At 41.3% G+C, this 27,473-nt stretch overlaps 1 protein-coding gene across 1 annotated transcript in view; it reads left to right on the forward strand.

The window, feature by feature from the left end:
• The first annotated feature begins 6,317 nt into the window (after nucleotides 1–6,317).
• LOC120023588 (unconventional myosin-VI-like) overlaps nucleotides 6,318–27,473 on the forward strand; it is an 83,609-nt gene continuing 62,453 nt past the window's right edge. The window contains exons 1-2 of the mRNA XM_038967622.1: nucleotides 6,318–6,423; nucleotides 11,312–11,454. Coding sequence (XP_038823550.1) covers nucleotides 11,338–11,454 — 117 coding nt within the window. The 5' untranslated portion in view covers nucleotides 6,318–6,423; nucleotides 11,312–11,337. The remainder of the gene's footprint in view (nucleotides 6,424–11,311; nucleotides 11,455–27,473) is intronic.

Here is a 27,473-nt window from a genome sequence, read left to right on the forward strand (position 1 = left end):
CAGAAACACTCAATGCTGTGTAGCCGTAGTCTGTCAGTGATCAAAGGTCAATTGGATTCTTGATAAGAATCTTGACTAGTAAAACGACTTAGGTCACTCAAATGTGACATGTCCCTTGACTATCTGTACACACCAAATACAACCCTAATGTATGTGATTTTGTTTATACCTATTAACACCATCTGTTATGTCACGGTTTTCACCTTTTTTAATGGTTCCCTTCAAAGTTTGGAAAGTTGGTCCCAGACAAACCCACCACAAAACGGCGAAGAGTCAAACAGAATCATCCCATATCACCTCCTCCTAAAAAGACATCTGCTGACATTTCTGAGAGGATTGATGTGTTCTGCAGATGTGTGAGAGTGGGAACAATGCGCAGGAAACCTCCCAAGCATGTCACCGTAAGCTTATTATCATTTCAGTATAATATTGAAAACAGTACAGTATTTCAAAATTGAAACTGTTTACCAGTTGAGAACACAACACTGATATTCCAGTATTCCTCTGACTCAGTTTATTTGACTCTGTTTCAGTTTACAGCAGAGTACATCCAGATCGATGAACAAGGTAAGAAAGAAAGCCCTTCAGTCTGAATTTGTGCCTTATTGGGATAAACCACAGGAGGTTGGTGGCACCTTAATTGGGGAGGACAGGCTCGGTGGTATTAGCTGTAGCGGAATAGGTGGAATGCTATCAAACACATGGTTTCCATGTGTTTGATGCCATTCCATTTACTCCGTTCCAGCAATTATTATGAGCCGACCTCCCCTCAGCAGCCTCCACTGGAATGAACATATGAGCAGCCAAGAGCTGAAGCTGTTAAAAGTGAGTTATAAATCTGAGGTATGTAGCACACAGACAGTATGTAAAGGCCTTAATACATTTTTCCATCCCTAATCTGTTAATATTAGTGCGGCTATGGTCGTATAGTCTGGCCAGTTGTGCGTGGTGCCATGCCCGAAACTTGCCTGCCCTTTTCCTCAAGACCACCTCAGGGGAGTCCCAGCGCCTCCGCCTTCTCCTCAAGATGTCCCGAGCCAACGGGGGTGCCTGGTATGACAGCAAGGGCCAACGTGAGTATTAAAGAACACTTCTCAAAGAACTGTCCAAGGGAACTCTAATACTGTAGATTTTCGTCTGTAGACCCTGTTTCCCCAATGTAAATTCAGTTTGCTGACTTAATCAAACTTAATCCCTCGGTCTATATATCTGAAGTTTGTCGTCTTTCGGCAGATCTTGGCGAGAACTACATAATCTTAGTGTTTGAGAATATGCTGTCTGACCTGGAGAAAGTTGAACTGGAGAAGATCTTCAGAGAAATTGGCAGAGCAAATAAAGCTCCTGAGGATTTCACAGTACAGTTGCCATTTGTGGAGGCCAACAGAATACTGATGCATTCCTACCATCCAACCCCAGAGAAGGTAAGCATGTTGAACATGTAATGTTACTGATGGGGCATGGTGGAAAGTTTAATAAATGAAAATCCATTTACTTATGCACTCTTAGTTGTAGGCATTTAATGGAGCATCATCCACAATGACATAACCTGATGAAGCATCAATGGATTTTATTTGTGTCCTCTGTTTGTTTTCCTCTCTGCAGCAGGTTTCAGAGCCCATTGCATGCCCACCTAAATCTCCTCCTCGCACAGCTTCATCATTTCTGCACAAGGTATCCCAGGCCATTTCAGGTCCATCTAAACCTCTGACCTCTGATGCGTTTCAGCAGCAGTTTTTGGATTCCATTTGTGGCTCCGGTAAACAGACACCATCTTCCAAGCCTCTTGCCCCAAGATGGATTGCACCTGCCCCACAACTGATCTCTCTTGCCCCACCACGGATCTCTCTTGCCCTACCACAAATCTATTTTGCCCTACCACGGATCTCTCCTCCCCTAGCATGCCTGTCTCCTCCCCTAGCATGCCTGTCTCCTCCCCTAGCATGCCTGTCTCCTCCCCTAGCATGCCTGTCTCCTCCCCCAATACAAGTCTTGGATGATGAAATAGTGGAGATTGAATCAACCTTCAAAGGGCTAGTCAAAAGGTGAATGACAATTCCCTTTGTGCTCTTGTTATAGTGAACAATAGACTGCTTCTGCTAACCCCATTGTGATGTTTGGGTTGTCGTCTTGCTAGGATAATACTGTACCCCCCTCATCCAGCCAGAGGGGGGATCTCTGTCACCAATGAAGACCTGCACTGTCTCAACGAGGGAGAGTTCTTGAATGATGTCATCATTGACTTTTACCTGAAGTGAGTGAAGTCTGTAAGATCTGCTTTTACATTGCTCGTAGTGGGTTAACATTGGTGTATGTTCAGTATCTGCATTCCTATGGAATTAAGTTGCTTAATTTTGCTTTACGTTATACTTCATTGTTTGTCAAGGTACTTGGTCTCTGCAATGCTGAAAGAGGAGGATGCCAACAGGAGTCACATGTTCAGCTCCTTCTTTTACAAGCGCCTCACCCAGACAGAGCAGAGAAAGACCCCATGCTCTGAGGACCTACCGTAAGTACTGTAGTATGCCGACTGTACTTAACCAGTGCCCAATAGGTTCCAGCTCTGTGGGACAATTAAACTCAACCGTTCATTCCAGTGTGAAGAAAAGGAGACACAACCGAGTGAGAACATGGACCAGGAATGTTGACCTCTTCCAGAAGGACTTCATCTTTGTCCCCATAAATGAATCGTGAGTCCATCCTCTCGTGCATACTATTACAGTATATACTCTGTCATAAATTGTCATGATATTGCTTTGCATCTTATTTAAGGTATGCTTTCCTCCCAAATGTCAAGTTCCCATATGTTTTAGTTTACCTGAGTCACCTTCTCAACTCTTCTTTCCATCCATGTCAAAACACCCTCTTCTCCTCAGGGCACACTGGTTCCTGGCGGTCATCTGCTTCCCTGGCCTAGAGGACCTCCAGCAGGAGCCCCTGTCTCCAGACTCCCCATTCCCAGCCTGGCTGGAGGAAGCAGAGAGCAGCTTGGACAAGTGCTTCCTGATGGACTACACCTCCCCCAACCCCATGTCCCTGTTCTTCAGCCCCCCGGGCAGCAGCACCAGGGGTCAGCCAGGCCCAGAAGCCCCAGACTGCGACCTCACCATAGGGGTGAGGCTGTGTGTGTGCTCAAACGGTGGGGGCGGAGAGGAGCTGGAGCTCAGTGTGAGCCCCAGCACAGGGGTCCATGGTCTAGGTCTGATAAAGAAGCAGCTCCTCTCAGGTGAGTGAGGAGAGAGAATACAGTCTAGTTGATCGTTAACTGCATTATAAATGGAATTGCATTTAGTCATGACCGCTCAACTGCTGAATTGGGAGCATGTGAACTATGTTTTAGATGATTGCAACGGATATGAAATAGAAAGGGATATCTTTGCCTTTTCTCCTGTTCAGGATTCAAATCAGGTAATGGATCTGTATATATATTTTGTGTGACACCATATTCTGTTTTTGACATTAGTTTTTTTGACAGTATACTACTATCAAAAGGGGTGATTAGAGAATGTGTCTTTCAGGCCATTCTATCAAGTATGTTACGTCTGAATTTGACACTAAAAATCTTTCTCCCTATCAAGGACCAGTGCAATGAGAGTGACCAGCAGGACAGTGTCGATATCTCCTCCCAACCCACTACCTGTAAACAGTAAGTTCCATGGGCTGGGGTTTTAACACACTCCTTTACCTTACAGCTGCCTTGTAGACTATTGTAGTTCTCACACTAGTTGAACGTTTATTATTCCTGCAAGAAAATGTTATTCACTCATGTCACTAGATGGCACCAGAATCATTCTTTGTATGTACCATAAACTGATAAGATTTACAATGTCCTCATGGTGAGCAATACCTTGAATTATCACAGACTGTCTGATCATATCAAATCTTTTGCTTTTTCCTCAAACAGACCTTGTATCCTGATCATGGATTCCCTAGGAGGCCATGTGAGATCGGGGGTCGTGAAGATCCTGCAAGAGTAAGATTTTATCTACTATTTATCCACCTATCAGGTTAGCAACACCTTTTTGACTGTAGTACGGACTGAGTTTGGAAATGTGTGTGAATGCAGATACTTGGAGGTGGAGTGGGAGGTGAGGAAAGGGAGTCTGAGGAGTTTCTCTAAAGATTCGATGAGGGGCTCAAACCCCCAGGTCCCTCAGCAGGACAACTACAGCGACTGTGGCGTTTACCTGCTTCAATATGTGGAGAGCTTTTTCCAGGTGAGGACATAAATTGTTGACTTCAGTACATAAAAATCAATTGGTTAATATAGGATGAATCGGGTCAGTGTTTTTTTTCTGACCATGATATGATCAGGAAATAAATACTGGTTAGATAACTCCTGGCCCCATGAATGAGACTTGTACCATGCTAAGATTTCTGAGATTTCTAAAGAAGTCTTTAAAAATATATATTTTTTGGGATTTAGAATCCCCCAAAAGATTTTGAGCCGCCCATGGACCTGAAGGAATGGTTTCCACTGATGCTGGTGAAGCGCAAGCGAGCAGATATCAGGAAACTCGTCCTCAAAATTCAACATCAACAAGAGGACACAAATGACTCATAACCTCCATTTTTAAATGGATATAGTATTCAATACGATGAAATTCACCATTTGATTTGGTGGGGTTATTTAGTCTCCCTTGGTTCAATGGACCTGGCTCAGTGACTGTACATTTAGTTCCTTTACCTTACTCTGTATCACATTGTTACTGTGTGTGTATGTATATATACATACATACACACCTCACCTTTTAATTTTAAGGCATAATCTTTTTTCATGGCTGCGCTTGTGACTAAGCATCTGTGTTTTGCAATGTTTATTGGTTGATAGGATGGTGATATGATTCGTCCCTTAGTTGTCGCATCACAGATTAAAATAGCATAAATTGAGAATTTCTGTGAAAATTTAGCTTTGTTCTATAAAGGGTTCCGGTTTATTCTTAATGTCCTGTTATGCTTGAAAATGTAATGTCAGAGACATGAGACTGTTGTAATACATTGTTTTGTACATTTTTGAATGTCTCTAAGTTCTCATAGTACATTATTTGTGAGGGGCACTTCGTTGGATTGCCCATCTGATAAGCGAGCAGCCTAGCATTGTTCAATTTCATTTGAAGTAGAAGAAAGTGAAAAATAAATAAATGTTTAAGTACCAATTCTTGTTTGGTGGTCCTTTTTATAAAGCAGTTATTTTAAGGACCGGGTAGTTGCCTATGCAAAAACAAGACTGTAGGAAATTAACAGCCCTATCGACCAACCCACTTTAGGAGAGATATTGATTTAACTGCAGTTTCATCATGTGCTCTGCCTTGTTCCTTGTTTACGCCCATCTCCGGCTGTGGGATTCCCCTTGCATGGTGGTCTGTTGGCTCAACAGAGCTGACGGGAGCTCAGCCTCAGATGTACTGCTCTATTAATCTGATTAAATTGTCCTCTGTTCCATTGGCTCAGCCTCAGCTCTCCAGTTGTCATAGTCCCTCCCTTAAACAAAAGCTTTCCTATCCTTCTATCCTCAGTCTCGAATTGGCTCATTTGACTCATCCACTATTCCTCAGGTTGTCAATGAGATGTTCTCACTGATCCCAATCAATTATATGGTTGAATAAAGGTTAATTCCTCCAATGGTTCACCCTTGTGGTCAGTTACCCAGAAAACTACTGTTTGACTGGCATTGTGTGCAGTTGCGGTCTTTGACATGGAGGACAGGATTATAACATGAACAAAGAAAGTAAAAATGTAATGTCACGTTTAAATGCGTTCTCCCTGTGGGAAATGTGATACAATGGGTATCATATGTCCTAATTAGATCTACAAACCCATTATAGACTTCAATGGGGGATATGTTGTCTTCAGGTGATGTCTTAAAAAAGTGTTAAATTACCAGCCTCTCAAATATTTATGAGCCTGAAGTAGCATTTTTACACACCTTTTATTGAAACCATTGTGATGTATGCTAATTTGCAACTATCATCTGTCCTCTGTACTTTTCCCCATGATCATCTGGGGGAAAGGGGAAACAATATTATTTAAAACCAATCCTGTAGCTATAAACATTAAACAAGGACAAATGCATTACTTTTATCTGTATCAAGTGAGAATCAATATCCTTCGACAATATAGTACATACGAATGCAGATTATCAAGTTACGCTGCAACTACAACTTCTCGACCTTTATGCTACAGGTATCATTATGATGACGGTTACTGTTCCTGGAAAGAAGCGCATTCCCAGTGACGTCATGTCTGCCTCCCAGGTGGACTTCAGTCTGCTCAGCTGTGGGTAGGCTGCTGCTGAATTACCGGTCGACAGAGTACCAAAATAAGAGTTCGGATATTGTCAATTATATTTTGTATGCGGGAATTTTAACCAGTTTTTCGTTGAGCCACATCAAGAATACAGACGTATCGTTTAAAGGATACATTGTTGTAAGTTCCTCTTTTGTATTCTTGCAAACCATTTAGCGAGGTAGCTAGATATAACCTGTAGGCTACACTTGTTAGCTCGTGGCTAGCTAACTGGGAGTGGCTAGCTATGTGATGATGGTGGAGCGAGCGCAGTTTGCAAATACCAATGAGATAGATACTGACTTCGTCAAAATACTGATATAGCTATTCATTTTAATTTCGCGTTGCATTATGTCTCTAAAATGTCTAAGTGGAATTGTCTCACAATGCTGTAGCTACAGAAGCTGCCTAAGCATGCCATTTGCTAATGTTATTATAGGGCTCTAGTTAGCTCATTAACGGTAACTTATATCTATCTAACTCGAGCCTGCCTGCTTTTGTTCGGTAAATGTAACCATTGTCTTGATTGATACTCCATATTTAGCTAGGTAAATATGTCGACGTGACTTAAGCTGTCAGGTTAGAATGTAAGTATGTGACATTTCTATTAGACAATAGCTAGTTAATAGTTTTATCCAATGATTGTTTGACAAAGCTATGAAGTAGCTCTTACTGTAACTGTTTATTGACATGATGTGCATGCCATGATTTTTCAATTGCCATGAAATAAGCATCACAAAAATATTAGTGGCATAATTCTGGCTTGTTAACAACAGCGGAGTTTAACCATCAAAGTAGCTATGTTCTGAAGGTACACGAAGCCAGGGATCATCAACTAGATTCAGCCGCAGGGTTATTTTGTTCCTGAACGGATGCTCATGGTGCCGGAACAATAATTACAAATAATTTGTAGACTGCAAATTGATCGCAAGAAGCCCAAACAGATATAATATTTGACTAATCATTTCAAACCCGCTGTCTGCTAGTTGGGTCACCCTGCATTAGGCTCATTGATAATGTGCTTAATCAATGCTGTCTGTTCTGTATTATAATAATAATAATAATAATAATAGATTTTGATAGAATACCCGCTAAGAAAAAAGACAAGTTACTCTCTGACAAGCCCCGAATGGCCTCCTTTAGGTTGGAGGCTATTGTTGCATTGACCACTGACTCACCAGCAACACTGCACTCTTCCCTACATCCTGTCAGGCAACAGCAGATATCCCAAGGTATTTTCCATATCCTCTCTTCCATAGAGGGAGCAGGAAGCTTAAGGCAGGCAGGAGGTTTGGTGTGTATGTGTGTTCCAGGAAACCCTTCTTAACCTATGAACCTTGGTCTCCCCCATTACTGCACTGGTGTCTTGTTTTCTTCATGAGCTGACTGGGAACCACACCTTACATACTTCAACAGGCTGACAAATATCTCACTTCCGTTCAGTCTTAGGAGCCATAAGAGGATTACATGTAGACTCAAAGCTACCCATAATGGGGCCTGTATTAGGTGGATGGTTTATTCATGTGATAGTGTCTGTCATGTAGTCAACTATCAAGATGTAATATGCAATGTTATAATGCTGTAGCATAGCATTTCTGATGAACATTGTGCCCATTTTGTGTTTTAAAAAATGCATACCCTCTGCTGCTTTGGTGTTGACAAAATTCTTGCAGACTCCAATCTTTAAACATCAGGAAGGATGTTAGTTATGTGATGTCTTTGTAGTTGTTATTGGTGATATTTCCTGTTGAGGCCATCAAACATGGAAGCAGTGGACTGTGAAATTATTGTGCTAAGGACAGAACAAGATGTGTGGGAAAATCTTGGAATAGATTTCCAAAATAAGAATTACTTGGAACTTATTTGCTGGTGTTTTATGCCGTGGGAACCCTGTCTTACATATGCCGTTTTGCAGCTGCTATAATCCAAAGAGCACACAATAATACCAAAGACAAATATCAGCGTGTAAAGTAGCTCGTTAGTGCAGTGGTGATTTTACAGCTATCAATTTAGGAGTCTACAATCTCAGCATGTTCAACCTGCTGATTGATGTGCCTCACAGAGTAGTGTCTGACATTTGCAACGGCAGATATACTTTTGAGGAGATGGGGAAGTGTTGCCCATGCAACGTCCATGAGCCGTGCGGTGCATTCTGGGCAATTCTGGGACAAGGAGCTCTACTTCAAAGAGTGAATGGGAGTCTATTGGGCGCTTTAGCAAGAATTTTGTCAAGAAGTACAACGTTACAAATCTTTTCAGAGATGTGAGAAACTTGCTGTCTGTAATATTGTATAGCTTTGGAATCATGACATTACGAGGAAAATAGGCACATTTCTCGACATTGAGACAGGACAGCTGGAGCCAGCTTAGCAACCGTGTGACGCAGCATGACACCGTGAACGCGATTGGTCGACAGTCTGCTGGGTGGGGCGTTGTATGTTCCTTCATTCATTGGATTCCAATCTCCTTTTTATTTAACCAGGTAAGTTGACTGAGAACACATTCTCATTTACAGCAACGACCTGGGGAATAGTTACTGGGAGAGAAGATGAATGAGCCAATTGTGTGGATGATTAGGTGGCCATGATGTTATGAAGGCCAGATTGGGAATTTAGCCAGGACACCGGGGGTTAACACCTCTACTTTTACGAAGTGCCATGGGATCTTTAGTGACTACAGAGATTCAGGACACCCATTTAACGTCCCATCCAAAAGACGGCACCCTAAACAGGGCAATGTCCCCAATTACTGCCCTGGGGCATTGGGATATTTTTTTTGACCAGAAAAAGGGTGCCTCCTGTTAAGATAATGGGCACAATGACAACCCAGAGATGGTGCAAGTGGGCCTCCAGCGCCACTTCCAGCAGCATCTGGTCTCACATCCAAGGACTGACCCTGCTTAGCTTCAGAAGCAAGCCAGCAGTGAGATGCATGGTAGTATGTTGCTGGCCTAAAGAGGCAGACAAATAGGAAAAATGTGCTAGAACCTCCATTTAAAATACACATTTCTTGAGGTAGGAATATCGCAAAAATATGATCAATGGCCAATATTAAAATCTGACATGTATGATGGACGTTTTTGTGATCTAAAAGTTGTATTCATATTAACTTGGAGTGTAATGAGAGCGACTTTATCACAGTGCTGCGTCATACCAGCCAAATTTCTTCCTGTTTGAACGCCAATAACTCGGATAAACATGAAATGACCCAGGGAATCGATAGCACTTCACTCAGAAATGCACAAAAACAATGTAACATTCAAAATGGGTCAACCTTTTCTTTAACAAGAACTCCATTGTAAAGATGGGATCAGTGTAATATAAAGCAGGGCAATATAACAATACCAGAAGTGAGCAGGGGGCACTTCACATTTGGTTCTCCTTGTGGTACAGTGGACTTTTTAAGTATACTGTATGCATGTATGGTTGGCATATTATAAAATATTTAAGGGATATCTATATTCGGCATACTTACCTTGTTTGCATAAGCTAGGCTCTATATTTTAGCTACGTAGTTCCAAGATCCCAGTTATGGCTGATTTTATCTCATGGCTTGCTAACCCAACCTTTCCAAGCGCTCTTTCTATAACAGATGTAGGGCAGTGGCCACACCTGTTGTCTTGTCTATTACCCTGTCTTTATTGGTTGGGACTTTGACATGAAGGCAGTATTGAAGTGTAGCCTTTGTTTCCCTTTTTAGGATAATGTTCTCCCCATTGATTGTTCTCATCAATGATAGTGTGTGTTGCAATAAAATGGGGCGTATCTAGTTTGCTGGAAATAAATCAAATCAAGTTTATTTGTCACGTGTGTTGAACACAACAGGCGTAGTAGACCTTGCGTAGACCTGATTTTTGCCTGTGTCAAACCAACTACAGAACTGACCTAATACGATCCACATACTCATAGGACCTACATTAGTAGATTTACTGTAGGCCTAAACTTAGTCTGCTTTTGAGTTCATCGCCATGCCCAAGCTAACAGGCGTTGTTGATCTAATCACTAAGTGATTGGCCAAGCGTAAGCTGAATAATTAACAAGTGCACTGGAAGAATCTCCCAGGCGTGCATGCTGTATCTGGGTCACCGCCAAACACCCAGCAAGCCCTCTGTGTCCTGAGAAACCACACACACACACACACACACACACACACTGTCTGGTCTGGGAAGCTGCTAACTAGGCGAACAATCACTGTGTGATGCTGTACAATGGAACTCTCCAGTCACCCCTCACACAGTGACAGATCAAACCTCTAGGGGCTGGTGTGACGGAGTGTATTTCATGCTCCTGTTCTGACTGCTGTTGTTGGGAGTCATTGTTATGCCACCATCAACAGCTGGTACATGCTTGGCTCCCTCAGTTAACCCACTAAAAGCATTTTTGAAATATAATTGGTCTCAAAATAGGCCAAATAGTAACTATTTGTAACTAACTTTAGGTGACCAGAAATGGCTAGCTAAATGTTTAGCATTAGTCCTTGATTTACAGTGTAATTGCACCATTGTTAGCAGCACTCAATAACTGTTTTGCCAAGCAAAAACTGCACTTCATTCTTGATTGTACACTTTCAGTATGTGAGAGCCCAAGTTTTACTGAAGTCCCCTCAAGTCAACACCTTTGGCTCCCCTCTGGTGTCAAAATGACTCAAGCTCTGCTCTCAAGTGGAGAGTCTCTCTGGAGATATACCTAGGTCCTGTTCCCTCTATATGGCAAATCCACTTTTACAGGATCTTTCAATCAAGGGAATAACAAGATAATGGAATGGAAAACAAGCACACACTAGGGTTGCACACACTTACATGGATGAATGTTGCCAAACAATTTTGTATATGCCTATACTTGTTTATCTGAATGGTGCATGGCATGTTTATTCAATCGGGGATGTACAGAAGGTAGACTTGTAGATAGATGAATAGCTTCATACTTTATTAAACTACCCCACAAGGGGAAATTCAGTAGTATTTTGTTGTTGGCATGCATATCATCAGGCTTCTACCTCCTGACTCTTCTCCTCTCTCCATGTTGTGCAGAGCCCACAGGGTAGCTGTAGTTAGCCATGGAGGATGGGAAACCAGTGTGGGCGCCCCACCCCACCGATGGGTTTCAACTGGGCATGATCGTGGACATTGGAGCTGGCGCCCTCACCATCGAACCATTCAACCGGAAGGGCAAGGTCAGTCAGACTCGGCACAGTTTAGAACACGTGTCAAACCCATTCCATGGAGGGCCGAGTGTATGCAGGTTTTAGCTTCTCCCTTGTACTAATTGATCAATTAAGGTTATTGATTATTTAGGAACTCCCCTCACCTGGTTGTCTAGGTCTTAATTGGACACAAATTGAAAGGAAAAAACAGCATATACTCGGACTCAGCCCTCCATGGAATGAGTTTTACACCTGTGATTCAGAATGTGTCTGCTTATGTTCCGTATTACATACGCGTCACACAATCACTCCAACCTGTGTTTTATTTATGAATAAAAAATACTTTTTACCCCTTTTACTCCCCAATTTCGTGATATCCAATTGGTAGTTAGTCTTCTCCCATCGCTGCAACTCCCGTACGGACTCGGGAGAGGCGAATGTCGAGAGCCATGTGTCTTCTGAAACACGACCCCGCCAAGACGCACTGCTTCTTTGACACACTGCTCGCTTAACCCGGAAGCCAGCCGCACCAATGTGTCGGAGGAAACACCGTACAGCTGGCGACCGTAGTCAGCGTGCATGCGCCCGGCCCGCCACGAGTCGCTAGAGCACGATGGAACAAGGATATCCCGGTCGGCCAAACCCTCCCTTATCCCGGACAATGCTGGGTCAATTGTGCGCCGCCTCATGGGTCTCCCAGTTGCTGCAGGCTGCGACAAAGCCTGTGCTCGAACCAGGTTCTGTAGTGATGCCTCTAGCACTACGATGCAGTGCCTTAGACCGCTGCGCCACTCAGGATGGCCCAATCATTGTTATTGGGTCACTAGGTGAATAACGTAATGTCGTAATTAGGGCTGTGACGATACCGGTATCGCAATATTTTTTACACAGCAAACATGAAAACACGAAGCAGACCAAACTCTTTGGTCCTTTAAAAACCTGCTGTATGTAAAATATTGTGTGCTAAAGCTTGGAAAATAAACAAATGTGACTGGATTTCAACATAATGTTTGTTTTCAACATTAAGGCTGTTTTCCAAAGAAGTTATCCACTTTATGTCTTCTTTCCTTGCCATGATACTAACGAGTATCATGATGCTGGTATCGTCCCGGCCCTAATCAAAAACCTAACCTCTGTTGACCCTAGGTTCATTACAAGAGCTGAATTTGCTACCACATGATGGTATCAGTGTGGGTTAGATTCTTGGCTGGTACACTGCAGCATGTTCCCCTTTCAGAAAGCACTTGACCTGAATTACAGAGATGTTTGAACAGATAATATGATAAATGTAAGAGTATGTAAAACAGCCCTGTACTATATCAGTGTCACTAACAGAGGCAATCAATAAGTAATGGGAGCAGCAGAAGGTGTGGTGATTGCGTTACCTGGCGGGAAAGATCATTAGAGGAAAAAGAGCCACCTCATGCACTATACCTTATGTCACTCCCCAGTGCATTACTTTCACTGAATGAGTTCACCAAGTTCACCAGCTAGTGTAACCGAGTCAGGTTTGTAGGCCTCCTTGTTCACACACGCTTTTTCAGTTCTGCCCACAAATCTTCTACAGGATTGAGTTCAGGGTTTGTGATGACCATGCCAACACCTTGACTTTGTTGTCCTTAAGCCATTTTGCCACAACTTTGGAAGTATGCTTGGGGTCATTGTCCATTTGGAAGACCCATTTGCGTTCAAGCTTTAACTTCCTGACTGATGTCTTGAGATGTTGCTTCAATATATCCACATAATTTTCCTACCTCATGATGCCATCTATTTTGTGAAGTGCACCAGTCCCTCCTGCAGCAAAGCACCCCCACAACATGATGCTGCCACCCCGATGCAAGCCTCCCCCTTTTTCCTCCAAACGTAACGATGGTCATTATGGCCTTTTTTATGTCGGTTTTGGAGCAGTAGCTTCTTTCTTGCTGAGAGGCCTTTCAGATTATTTAAACATTAAAAAAATAATTTTAAAAATTGCCTTTATTTAACTAGGCAAGTCAGTTAACCTTTTATGGCGGCAGCCCGACACCGGTACACCTATGACAACATCCAGCTCAAAGTGCAGGGCGCGAAATTCAAAAAAATATATTTTTAAAATATTTAACTTTCACACATTAACAAGTCCAAGACACCAGATGAAAGATACACTTCTTGTGAATCAAGCCAACATGTCCGATTTTTAAAATGTTTTACAGGGAAGACAAAATATGTAAATCTATTAGCTAACCACGTTAGCAAAAGACACCACTTTTCTAACTCAATCAGTTTCTTACTCCATCAGGTGCTATCACAAATTCGACCAAATAAAGATATAAATAGCCACTAACCAAGAAACAAATTCATCAGATGACAGTCTGATAACATATTTATTGTATAGCATATGTTTTGTTAGAAAAATTTGCATATTTCATGTATAAACCATAGTTTACATTTCAGCTACAATCAGAAATTGCACCGAAAGCAGCCATAATATTTACAGACACCAACGTCAAATAGCTAATTACTCATCATAAAACATTTCTGAAAAATACATAGTCTGCAGCAATTGAAAGACAGGCATCTTGTGATTCCAAACAATATTTCCGATTTATCAAGTGTTTTACAGCGAAAACACAATATAGCGTTATATTAGCTTACCACAATAGCCAGAAACACTTGGGCGCCCACGGCCAGTTCACATGCACGACAGATATATGAAATAACATCATAAAATGGGTCTTACTTTTGCTGATCTTTCATCAGAATGTTGAACAAGGTGTCCTCTGTCCAGATGAGTCGTTGTTTGGATTCAGAATGGCAAATGTCCCTCTTCAATTAGCATTGGCACTAGCCGAGTGGCACAATTCTCTCCAACGTAATCAAAGTCAGAGGACGGAACACGGCAAAACTCCCGAAAAAATGTCAATAATCTGATTAAACTATATTGAAAAAACATACATTACGATGATATGGTCACATGTATCAAAAAAAATCCGAGCCGGAGATGTTAGTCACCCATTACGGCAGCAAAACAGAAGGCAATCGCACTTCCAAGTCGCGCGCTTCAGATTACCGGAAGTGGACGGTCACGTCATACAAAGAGCTTGTATTCCACCCCAGATCAAGATATACACAAAATTTCTTCTCTCACATCATCTTGACACCCAGAGGAAGGCGTGTGGAGTGTAAGTAGACTCCTAAGTGTCAAGACCATGTATAGGCATCAAGTTGAAAAGAGCATCGATTTCTGACATTTCACTTCCTGGTCAGGAAAAGTGCTGCAGAAGGACTTCTGTTTCACTCAGAGAAATAATTCCAACTGTTTTAGAAACTAGAGAGTGTTTTCTATCCAAAAAGAATAATAATATCCATATTGTACGAGCAAGATTTGAGTAGGAGGCCGTTTGAAATGGGCACGATTTCACTGGCTACTCAACACTTTGCCTTGCAGCCATAAGAAGTTAAGAACAAATTCTTATTTTCAATGACGGCCTAGGAACAGTGGGTTAACTGCCTTGTTCAGGGGCAGAACGACAGATTTTTTTAACCTTGTCATTTCGGTGATTTGATCTTGCAACCTTTCGGTTACTAGTACAATGCTCTAACCACTAGGCTACCTGCCACTCCATTATGTCGATATAGGACTCGTTTTACTGTGGATATAGATACTTTTGTACCTGTTTCCTCCAGCATCTTCACAAGGTCCTTTGCTGCTGTTCTGGGATTGATTTGCACTTTTCGCACCACAGTATGTTCATCTCTAGGAGACAGAACGCGTCTCCTTCCTTAGCGGTATGACGGCTGCGTGGTCCCATGGTGTTTATACTTGCGTACTATTGTTTGTACAGATGAATGTGGTACCTTCAGGCATTTGGAAATTGCTCCAAAGGATGAGCCAGACTTGTGGAGGTCTACAATTTTTTTTCTGAGGTCTTGGCTGATTGCTTTTGATTTTCCCATGATGTCAAGCAAAGAGGCACTGAGTTTTAAGGTAGGCCTTGAAATACATCCACAGGTACACCTCCAATTGACTCAAATGATGTCAAATACCCTATCAGAAGCTTCTAAAGCCATGACATCATTTTCGGGAATTTTCCAAGCTGTTTAAAAGCACAGTCAACTTAGTGTATGTAAACTTCTGACCCACTGGAATTGTGATACAGTGAATTATAAGTGAAATAATCTGTCTGTAAACAGTTGTTGGAAAAATTACTTGTCAAGCACAAAGTAGATGTCCCAACCAACTTGCCAAAACTATAGTTTGTTAGCAAGAAATTTGTGGAGTGGTTGAGAAACGAGTTTTAATGACTCCAACCTAAGTGTATGTAAACTTCCGACTTCAACTCTAGCTAGCTAACAGCGTGGTTAGTTAGCTAACTCTTGTTCATATTGGCAGTTTGAAGTGACTCAAATATAATTGTTTTGCATATCTGATTCAAATCTTCTTTTTTATCCTGCAGTCTGAACAGCCAAAAAGCAAATGGAATCAGATATTTCAAGCCGACCTTCATAGGTGGTTTGAAATAAGATACAAATCTGAATCCTGGTCATGTAACTTGTCTGAAAGGTCCAATCTGATTTATTTTCCCTCAAGTGGTTTTTAGACTAATATTTGGCATATCTTGTTGCTTGCTAGCGACTCTGTTGACAGTTTTGAGAAGAACATGTTGTAGCCAACTAGCTTGTTAATTGTTTACAAATAAATGACTGAATGTGCTAGAAAGCTAAACGTTTGACTGCTGTGGCTAGAAAAAAATGACTTGTTTATTATGTTGGATCTTCTTATGCTTTGAGGATTTAAGTGTTCTTACACTGTGATTTTGAACATTCAAAGCAACTTGGAAACGGCCATGGAAGGCATTGTTGTCACCTTAGCTTGCTACATAACTTCTGAGTGATAGGAAGCACGAGCACCACCACCAATCAGGCTAAACCACTGTACACACACCCGTTGTTACTTTGACAACTAGCATAGTCATGTCAGCAAATGAGTGCTGTCTGAACACACACACACACATCCGATTTGATCACTTCTAACATACTGTTTGGACAGTCAGTATTCCAGTATTTTCAGCGGTAAAGGAAAGGTTCACCCATTTTTAATATTATATTGTTTTTGTGCATCTCTGAATGATGATCTATCGATTCCCTGGGTAATTTCATGTTATGTGTATCTGATAGTCCCAAAATAATATCAAAGGAAGTTTGTTCTGAAGTGTCTCTCCTATATCTGAGAGATATATAAGAAAGATCAGGAAACATTTGTTAATTTTTTTTTTGAACAGGTATTTAACCCTGTATATTTGGCAACAGTATACAGTGCATTCTGAAAGTAGTCAGACCCCTTCACTTTTTCCACGTTTTGTTACGTTACAGCTTTATTCAAAAACGGATGAAATCGTTTTTTCCCTCATCTACACACAATACCCCATAATGACAAAGCAAAAACTGTTGATTTTTTTAAAGGATTTTTGCAAATGTCAAACTAAAATATCACATTTACATAAGTATTCAGACTCTTTACGCAGAACTTTGTTGAAGCAGCTTTTGGCAGCGATTACCGCCTTGTCTTCTTGGGTATGACGCTACAAGGTTGGTACTAGAGGTCGAGCGATTATGATTTTTCAACACCGATACCAATTATTGGAGGACCAAAAAAAGCCAATACCGATTAATCGGACTATTTTTTAAATTGATTTGTAATAATCACAATTACAACAATACTGAATGTATTGTACATTATAACACTTATTTTAACGTAATATAATACATCAATAAAATCATGAAACATGTTCAATTTGGTATGAATAATCCAAAAACAAAGTGTTGGAGAAGAAAGTAAAAGTGCAATATGTGCCATGTAAGAAAGCTAATGTTTAAGTTCCTTGCTCAGAACATGAGAACATATGAAAGCTGGTGGTTCCTTTTAACATGAGCCTTCAATATTCCCAGGTAAGAAGTTTTAGGTTGTAGTTATTATAGGAATTATAGGACTATTTCTCTCTATACCATTTGTATTTCATATACCTTTGACTATTGGATGTTCTTATAGGCGCTTTAGTATTGCCAGTGTAACAGTGTAGCTTCCGTCCCTCTCCTCGCTCCTACCTGGGCTCGAACCAGGAACACATCGACAACAGCCACCCTCGAAGCAGCGTTACCCATGCAGAGCAAGGGGAACAACTACTCCAAGTCTCAGAGCGAGTGACGTTTGAAACGCTATTAGCGCGCACCCCGCTAACTAGCTAGCCATTTTACATCGGTTTCACATCGGCCTAATCTCGGGAGTTGATAGGCTTGAAGTCATAAACAGTGCAATGCTTGAAGCATTGCGAAGAGCTGCTGGCAAAACGCAGGAAAGTGCTGTTTGAATGAATGCTTACGAGCCTGCTGCTGCCTACCACCGCTCAGTCAGACTGCTCTATCAAATCATAGACTTAATTATAACATAATAACACACAGAAATACGAGCCTTAGGTCATTAATATGGTCGAATCCGGAAACGATCATCTCAAACAAAACATTTATTCTTTCAGTGAAATACGGAACCGTTCCGTATTTTATCTAACGGGTAGCATCCATAAGTCTAAATATTCCTGTTACATTGCACAACCTTCAATGTTATGTCATAATTACGTAAAATTCTGGCAAATTAGTTTGCAACGAGCCAGGCGGCCCAAACTGTTGCATATACCCTGACTCTGTTGCAAGAGAAGTGACACAATTTCACCTGGTTAATATTGCCTGCTAACCTGGATTTCTAAATATGCGTGTTTAAAAATATATACTTCTGTGTATTGATTTTAAGAAAGGCATTGATGTTTATGGTTAGGTACATTGGTGCAATGACAGTGCTTTTTTCGCGAATGTGCTTGTTAAATCATCACCCGTTTGGCGAAGTTGGCTGTCTTTGTTAGGAAGAAATACTCTTCACACAGTTCGCAACGAGCCAGGCTGCCCAACCTGCTGCATATACCCTGACTCTGTTGCAAGAGAAGTGACACAATTTTCCTAGTTATAAGAAATTCATGTTAGCAGGCAATATTAACTAAATATGCAGGTTTAAAAATATATACTTGTGTATTGATTTTAAGAAAGGCATTGATGTTTATGGTTAGGTACACGTTGGAGCAACGACAGTCGTGTTTCGCGAATGAGCACCGCATCGATTATATGCAACGCAGGACACGCTAGATAAACTAGTAATATCATCAACCATGTGTAGTTAACTACTGATTATGTTAAGATTGATTTTTTTTTTATAAGATAAGTTTAATGCTAGCTAGCAACTTACCTTGGCTTCTTACTGGATTCGCGTAACAGGCAGGCTCCTCGTGGAGTGCAATGTAAAGCAGGTGGTTAGAGCGTTGGACTAGTTAACCGTAAGGTTGCAAGATTGAATCCCCGAGCTGACAAGGTAAAAATCTGTCGTTCTGCCCCTGAACAAGGCAGTTAACCCACCGTTCCTAGGCCGTCATTGAAAATAAGAATGTGTTCTTAACTGACTTGCCTAGTTAAATAAAGGTGTCCAAAAATACCGATTTCCGATTGTTATGAAAACTTAAAATCGGCCCTAATTAATCGGCCATTCCGATTAATCGGTCGACCCATACAAGGTACACCTGTATTTGGGGAGTTTCTCCCATTCTTCTCTGCAGATCCTCTCAAGCTCTGTCAGGTTGGATGGGGAGCGTCACTGCACAGCTGTTTTCAGGTCTCTCCAGAGATGTTAGATCGGGTTCAAGTCCGGGCTCTGGCTGGGCCACTCAAGGACATTCAGAGACTTGTCGCAAAGCCACTCCTGCATTGTCTTGGCTGTGTGCTTAGGGTCGTTGTCCTGTTGGAAGGTGAACCTTTGCCCCAGTCTGAGGTCCTCATTGCTCTGGAGCAGGTTTTCTTCAAGGATCCCTGTACTTTGCTCCGTTCATCTTTCCCCCGATCCTGACTTGTCTCCCAGTCCCTGCTGCTGAAAAACGTCCCAACAGCATGATGCTGCGACCACTGTGCTTCGTTTCAGACGCTACAAACAGTTCGGACGCTACAGACAGACGATGGCAGATCGTCTGTACAGATTTCAGACGAGTCTCCTGACACTTATGGAGGTCATAGAGCAAAAAGGAAAACACCATTGTTTTTGTGAGTAATAGAGGGGTTTGTAGGCCATAGTTTGTAGCCAAACCATTTGGACGCTACAGACAGTTTTGTGAGAACAGCGATTTTCGGGATGTCTCATGGTTTGACAAACACCGCTCTACCCCTGTCACATTTCACAGCAGATCCGGAAGTGCGACATAGGCAGAGCGGGGGATTGAGACGCATCCAATGCAAAAATAACATATCTCTGTTTTAAACTAACAGATTTTTATGGGGATTTTTTTATTTGCAAATTAGAATTCCATGGGGGTGGTATTTTAAGGGCTGCATTATGAACAAGGCTTTATTACCCTCCCTGTTTACTTTTTATCCTTAACCAGAAACCATTATGAACTCTTTAACAGCAAAACATGCCCAGAACCAGTCATTAAGGGATACAGGGCCTAATTGAACAACTTTCACTGCTCATTTCTGCTCATTAAATCACAGCTCTGCCTATGACCCTCTGTCAGATCGGGGCTAGAGCATCCTGGCTATGTCTTGTTAGCGGGGAGTAATGCTCCCATTGTTGTTGGGGTTGGCAGCTCTTTATTAGCCGCTGCACACAAAGCTTCTTCTGTTTTTGCTTACATCCTGTTTGTGCCAGTGGGGTAAGCAGTTTAGACATACATATACACACACAGATGCGCACATACCTATACCTACGTAGAGCTCGTAAAATGATCTGGGCAGGAGTGGGTTTAGGCCTGGGGTCGTAAATATGTAAATACACGGCTGGCTTCCCACAGTAACAGTACAGAATCAAGTCTGAGCTCATATCGCTATCCAGGACACACACAGCTCATATCCTGTTTCCCTCCCACTAAATTATTCATCAGCCTGCCATGTCCCTGCCCTTGTTTCTCGCACAAGCAGCTTGTTCCTTTCAATTTACAGTGATCTTCAGAAAGTGTTCATATCGCTTGACTTATTCCACATTTTGTTGTTACAGTCTGAGTTCAAAATGGATTAAATGGGATATATTTTTTTACTCGTCTACACACAATACCCAATAATGACAAAGTGAGAAACATGTTTTAAATGTTTTGCACATTTATTGAAATTTAAATACAGATCTCATTTACATAAGTATTCACACCCCTGAGTCAATACTTTGTGGAAGCACCTTTGGCGACGGTTACAACTCCGAGTTTTTTTGGTTAAGTCTCTAAGAGCTTTGCACACCTGGATTTTGCAATATTTACCCATTCATTCTTTTAAAAATTCTTCAAGATGTTTAACCTGTCTGGCTCTGGCGTTCCGCTAGCGGAACTCCTCCCACATTCCACTGAAAAGGCAGAGCGCGAAATTCAAAAGATATTTTTTTGAAATATTTAACTTTCACACATTAACAAGTCCAATACAGCAAATGAAAGATACACATCTTGTGAATCCAGTCAACATGTCAGATTTTTAAAATGTTTTACAGCGAAAACAGCACGTATATTTATGTTAGCTCACCACCAAATACAAAAAAGGACAGACATTTTTCACAGCACAGGTAGCATGCACAAAGCCAACCTAACTAACCAAGAACCAACCAAACTAACCAAGAAACAACTTCATCAGATGACAGTCTTATAACATGTTATACAATAAATCTATGTTTTGTTTGAAAAATGTGCATATTTGAGGTATAAATCAGTTTTACATTGCAGCTACCATCACAGCTACCGTCAGAAATAGAACCGAAGCAGCCAGAGTAATTACAGACACCAACGTCAAATACCTAAATACTCATCATAAAACATTTCTGAAAAATCGATGGTGTACAGCAAATTAAAGACAAACATCTTGTGAATCCAGCCAATATTTCCGATTTTTTAAGTGTTTTACAGCGAAAACACAATATAGCATTATATTAGCTTACTACAATAGCCTACCACACTACCGCATTCATTCATCAAGGCACGTTAGCGATAGCAATAGGCACGTTAGCGATAGGGAATAAACCAGCAAAATATATTAATTTTCACTAACTTTCATAAACCTTCATCAGATGACAGTCCTATAACATCAGGTTATATGTTAGCTCACCACCACTTATGTTTTGTTCGAAAATGTGCATATTTAGAGCTGAAATCAGGGGTTATACATTGTGCTAACGTAGCATCTTTTTCCCAGAATGTGCGGATATTTTTACGACACAACTATTCTGACCAAATAACTATTCATAAACGTTACTAGAAAATACATGTTGTATAGGAAATGATAGATACACTAGTTCTTAATGCAATCGCCGTGTTAGAATTCTAAAAATAACTTCATTACGACATACAGCTTAGTTATAGCGAGAGAGTACCCAAAATCTGGGCGCAAACGACTATTTCACATGTTCGACAGATATATGAAATAGCATCATAAAATGGGTCCTACTTTTGATGATCTTTCATCAGAATGTTGTACAAGGGGTCCTTTGTCCAGAACAATCGTTGTTTGGATTTAGAATGTCCTCTTCTCCAGTCAATTAGCACGGAAAGCTAGCAAAGTAGCGCGAAGCTCTCCTTCCTGAACAAAGGCACACAACGCAACACGCCTAACGTCCCGAATAAATTTCAATAATCTAATAAAACTATATTGAAAAAACATACTTTACGATGATATTGTCACATGTATCAAATAAAATCAAAGCCGGAGATATTAGTCGTCTATAACGGCAGCTTTTCAGAAGGCAAAACCAGGTCCCTTCACGCGCTCTCCAGAAAACAGGAAACTGGTGACACGTCATGCCAAGAGCTTTTATTCGACCCCAGATCAAGTTATACACTCCATTTCTTCTCTCACTGCCTGTCGACATCTAGTGGAAGACGTATGAAGTGCATGTATACTGATATATATCAAGGACATTTATAGGCAGTCCCTAGAACAGAGCATCGATTTCAGATTTTCCACTTCCTGTCAGGAAGTTTGCTCCAACTTGAGTTCTGTTTTACTCACAGATATAATTCAAACGGTTTTAGAAACTAGAGAGTGTTTTCTATCCAATAGTAATAATAATATGCATATTGTACGAGCAAGAATTGAGTAAGAGGCCGTTTAAATTGGGCACGATTTTCCCCCAAAGTGAAAACAGCGCCCTCTGTCCTCAACAGGTTAAGCCGATTTTAAGTCAAAACCGTAACTGTGCTTATAGCTCTATACCGTTTCTTTTTATCCCCCCCAAAATCCTAATCCTTTCCGATGACAAGCATACCCATATCATGATGCAGCCACCACCATGCTTGAAAATATGAAGTAGTACTCAGTGATTGTGTTGGATTTTCCCCAGACATAATAATTTGTAGTCAAGACAAAAAGTTCATTTCTTTGCCAATTTTTTTTGCAGTGTTACTTAAGTGCCTTGTTGCAAACAGGATGCATGTTTTAATCTGTGTAGGCTTCCTTCTTTTCACTCTATCATTTCGTTTAGTATTGTGGAGTAACTACAATGTTGTTGATCCATCCTGAGTTCTCTCATATTACAACCATTAACCTCTGTAACTGTTTTAAAATCACCATTGGCCTCATGGTGAGATCACTGTGCAGTTTCCTTCCTTGCCGGCAACTGAGTTAGGAATGAATGCGTAAGAATTGGCGGGAGACAGCGGAGCCTAGTTTTTTTGCCCATATCGTGGCAGTGTGGACATTATCTCAAATGCAGAAATTGATGGAAATGCAGCAAATTATTTTAGGTTGAAGTTGAATTGAACAGTATGAAACACCAATTGAAATAATTTTGAAAATGTGTTGCCACCCTTGGGTCACGCACTACTCTTAAAGCAAATGTCGAACTTTTATTAATTAAAAAAATGTAAAATACCATGATATGATATTTTGGCCATATCACCCAGCACTACTGCTGCATTGGCATATAGGCTATTCATTCCATACACTCATTTCTTTAGCATCTAATGGATTACAGCGTATCAACGTGTCTATATGGCAGAGGCTGGTGATCTCACATTAGTTGACTTAACTTTTGCATTTTTATCATTTTAATAGAGTTTATGATTAACCACGTGCAATGATTTTGAAAAAGGAAAATGTAATTCTTCAAATGTTCCATAAAAATAACTAGCACACAGAATGGTATAAAAGGTTGGATAAATTGTAAGCTTCCCCAAACTTGATACGCACAGCTTTTGAAGTCTTTATAAAATAATTGCCTCCACGTTTCTGTGGTCAGATTTTGCCTATAGGCTACTTTGAAGCAAGGTAAGGCATGCCTCAAAATATGAGATAAAATATTCAGGTTTCACGCAATTAAATACGTTTTCAAAATGCATGCTGCCTCTAGCTCACATTTGTGAAGTGCTGTTGCCTGCACTTGAATGGTGAATGGGAGGCACACTTCAATTACCAGTTGAGAAATAAAAATAGTAGCTTTTTTTAATCGTGCACCAAAACTGTTAACATGCGATTGCATTGAGAATTGTTGAGCAATGAATGGACTTACAAAAACATGTTTTACTCCAGCAGCAACCAGCTGAGGAGCTGCAGGAGAAATCCTGCTCAAAATATGATGTGCGCGGGTCATAGTTTTGTTAGATAAATAAGATGCATGATGACTAAAGAAAATGCACACAGGCCAATTTAATTCCACTAAATTATGCAAATGAACGCATAGACCGATAAGTATGACAGTCAAGTATTTCCATTGACTGGTATTTCCAACAATGAATAAAAATCATTATTTTGCATCATCCAAAGCCTAGTTAATAACTTCACCATGCTCAAAGGGATTATATTCAACGTCTGCTTTTTTTATTTTGACACATCTACCAATCGGTGCCCTTCTTTGCGAGGCATTGAAAAACCTCTGTGATCTTTGTGGTTAAGCCTGTGCTTGAAATTCACTACTCAATTAAGGGACCTTATTAGTGTTGAAAGCAGTTGACTCAAGACATTTCAGCTTTAAATGAATTCATTAAAAAAAAATCCACAAACAAAATTACACTTTGACATTATGGGGTATTTTGTGTAGATTGATGAGGGGGGGACAATTTAATCCATTTTAGAATAAGGCTGTAACAAAACAAAATGTGGAAAAAGTGAAGGTCTGACTACGTTCCGAATGCACTGTATATATGTTAAAAAAAAATATATATAATATATATATATAATAAAACTGTTAACTCAGCAAAAAAAGAGAAGTCTCTTTTTTTCAGGACCCTGTCTTTCAAAGATATTTCCTAAAAATCCAAATAACTTCACAGATCTTCATTGTAAAGGGTTTAAACACTGTTTACCATGCTTGTTCAATGAACCATAAACAATTAATGAACATGCACCTGTGGAACGGTCGTTAAGACACTAACAGCTTACAGACGGTAGGCAATTAAGGTCACAGTTAAGAACACTTACGACACTAAAGAGGCCTTTCTACTGACTCTGAAAAACACCAAAAGAAAGATGCCCAGGGTCCCTGCTTATCTGCGTGAACGTGCCTTAGGCATGCTGCAAGGAGGCATGGGGACTGCAGATGTGACCAGGGCAATAAGTTGCAATGTCCGAACTGTGAGACGCCTAAGACAGCGCTACAGGGAGACAGGACGGACAGCGGATCATCCTCGCAGTGGCAGACCACGTGTAACAACACCTGCACAGGATCGGTATATCCGAACATCACATCTGCGGGACAGGTACAGGATGGCAACAACAACTGCCCGAGTTACATCAGGAACGCACAATCCCTCCATCAGTGCTCAGACTGTCCGCAATAGGCTGAGAGAGGCTAGGCTGAGAGAGGCTGGACTGAGGACTTGTAAGCCTGTTGTAAGGCAGGTCCTCACCAGACATCACCGGCAACAACGTTGCCTATGGGCACAAACCCACTGTCGCAGGACCAGACAGGACTGGCAAAAAGTTATCTTCACTAACGAGTCACAGTTATTTCATACCAGGGGTGATGGTCGGATTCACGTTTATCGTCGAAGGAATGAGCGTTACACCGAGGCCTGTACCCTGGAGCGGGATTGATTTTGAGGTGGAGAGTCTGTCATGGTCTGGGGCAGTGTGTCACAGCATCATCGGACTGGGCTTCTTGTCATTGCAGGCAATCTCAACGCTGTGCGTTACAGGGAAGTCATCCTCCTCCCTCATGTGGTACCCTTCCTGCAGGCTCATCCTGACATGACCCTCCAGCATGACAATACCACCAGCCATACTACTCGTTCTGTGCGTGACTTCGTGCAAGACAGGGATGTCTGTCTTCTGCCATGGCCAGCGACGAGCCCAGATCTCAATCCCATTGAGCACGTCTGGGACCTGTTGGATCGGAGGGTGAGGGCTTGGACCATTCTCCCCTGAAATGTCCGGGAACTTCCAGGTGCCTTGGTGGAAGAGTGGGGGAACATCTCACAGCAAGAACTGGCAAATCTGGTGCAGTCCATGAAGAGGAGATGCACTGCAGTACTTAATGCAGCTGGTGGCCACACCAGATACTGACTGTTACTTAAGATTTTGACCCCCCCTTTGTTCAGGGACACATTATTTCATTTCAGTTCGTCACATGTCTGTGGAACTTGTTCAGTTTATGTCTCATTTGTTGAATCTTATGTTCATACAAATATTTACACATGTTAAGTTTGCTGAAAATGAACGCAGTCGACAGTGAGAGGACATATATTTATGTTTCCTGTTCTTTCTTTTGTCTCAGATGTAGGAGAGACATGTCAGAACAAACTAATCGTAGCAACTGACGGTGTAGGCTGATTGGTGGTGGTGCTTGTGCTTCCTATTACTCATAAGTTATGTAACAAGCTATGGTGACATGCTTGCCATGGAGGTTTCCCAATTTCTTTGAATGTTCAAAATCATAGTGTAGGAACACTTTTAATGCCTCAAAGCATAAGATGATCCAACATTCAAAATGAGTCCTTTTTAGCTAGCCACATCAGTCAACTGTTTAGCTTTCTAGCACATTCAGTTATTTATTTGTAAACAATTAACAAGCTAATTGGATACCACATTTTACAGTGCCTTGCAAAATAATTCATCCCCCTTGGCACTTTTCCTATTTTGTTGCATTACCACCTGTATTTTAAATGGATTTTTATTTTGGATTTCATGTAATGAACATACACAAAATAGTCCAAATTGGTGAAGTGAAATGAAAAAAATACTTATTCAAATAAATAAGTAACGCAAAAGTGCACCATGAAGACCAAGGAGCTCTTCAAACAGGTCTAGGACAAATTTGTGGAGAAGTACGGATCAGGGTTGGGTTCTAAAAAAATATCAGAAACTTTGAACATCCCGCGGAGCACCATTAAATCCATTATTAAAAAATGGAAAGAATATGGCACCCCAACAAACCTGCCAAGAGAGTGCCGCCCACCAAAACTCACGGACCAGGCAAGGAGGGCATTAATCAGAGAGGCAACAAAGAGACCAAAGATAATCCTGAAGGAGCTGCAAAGCTCCACAGAGGAGATTGGAGTATCTGTCCGTTGGACCACTTTAATCCGCACACTCCACAGAGCTGGGCTTTACGGAAGAGTAGCCAGAAGAAAAGCCATTGCTTAAAGAAAAAATTAAGCAAATACATTTGGTGTTCACCAAAAAGCATGTGGGAGACTCCCCAAACATATGGAAGAAGGTACTCTGGTCAGATGAGACTAAATTTTGCTTTTTGGCCATCAAGGAAAACGCTGTCTGGCGCAAACCCGACACCTCTGATCACCCCGAGTACACCATCCCCACAGTGAAGCATGGTGATGGCAGCATCATGCTTTAGGGATGTTTTTCATCGGCAGGGACTGGGAAACTGGTCAGAATTGAAGGAATGAGGGATGGCGCTAAATACAGGGAAACCTTTGATGGAAAGCTGCTTGTCTTCCAGAGATTTGAGACTGGGACGGAGATTCACCTTCCAACAGGACAATGACCCTAAGCACACTGCTAAAGCAACACTTGAGTGGTTTAAGGGAAAACATTTTAATGTCCTGGAATGGCCTAGT

The sequence above is a fragment of the Salvelinus namaycush genome, chromosome 28 (assembly GCF_016432855.1).
Source record: "Salvelinus namaycush isolate Seneca chromosome 28, SaNama_1.0, whole genome shotgun sequence".
Classification (NCBI taxonomy): Eukaryota; Metazoa; Chordata; class Actinopteri; order Salmoniformes; family Salmonidae; genus Salvelinus; species Salvelinus namaycush.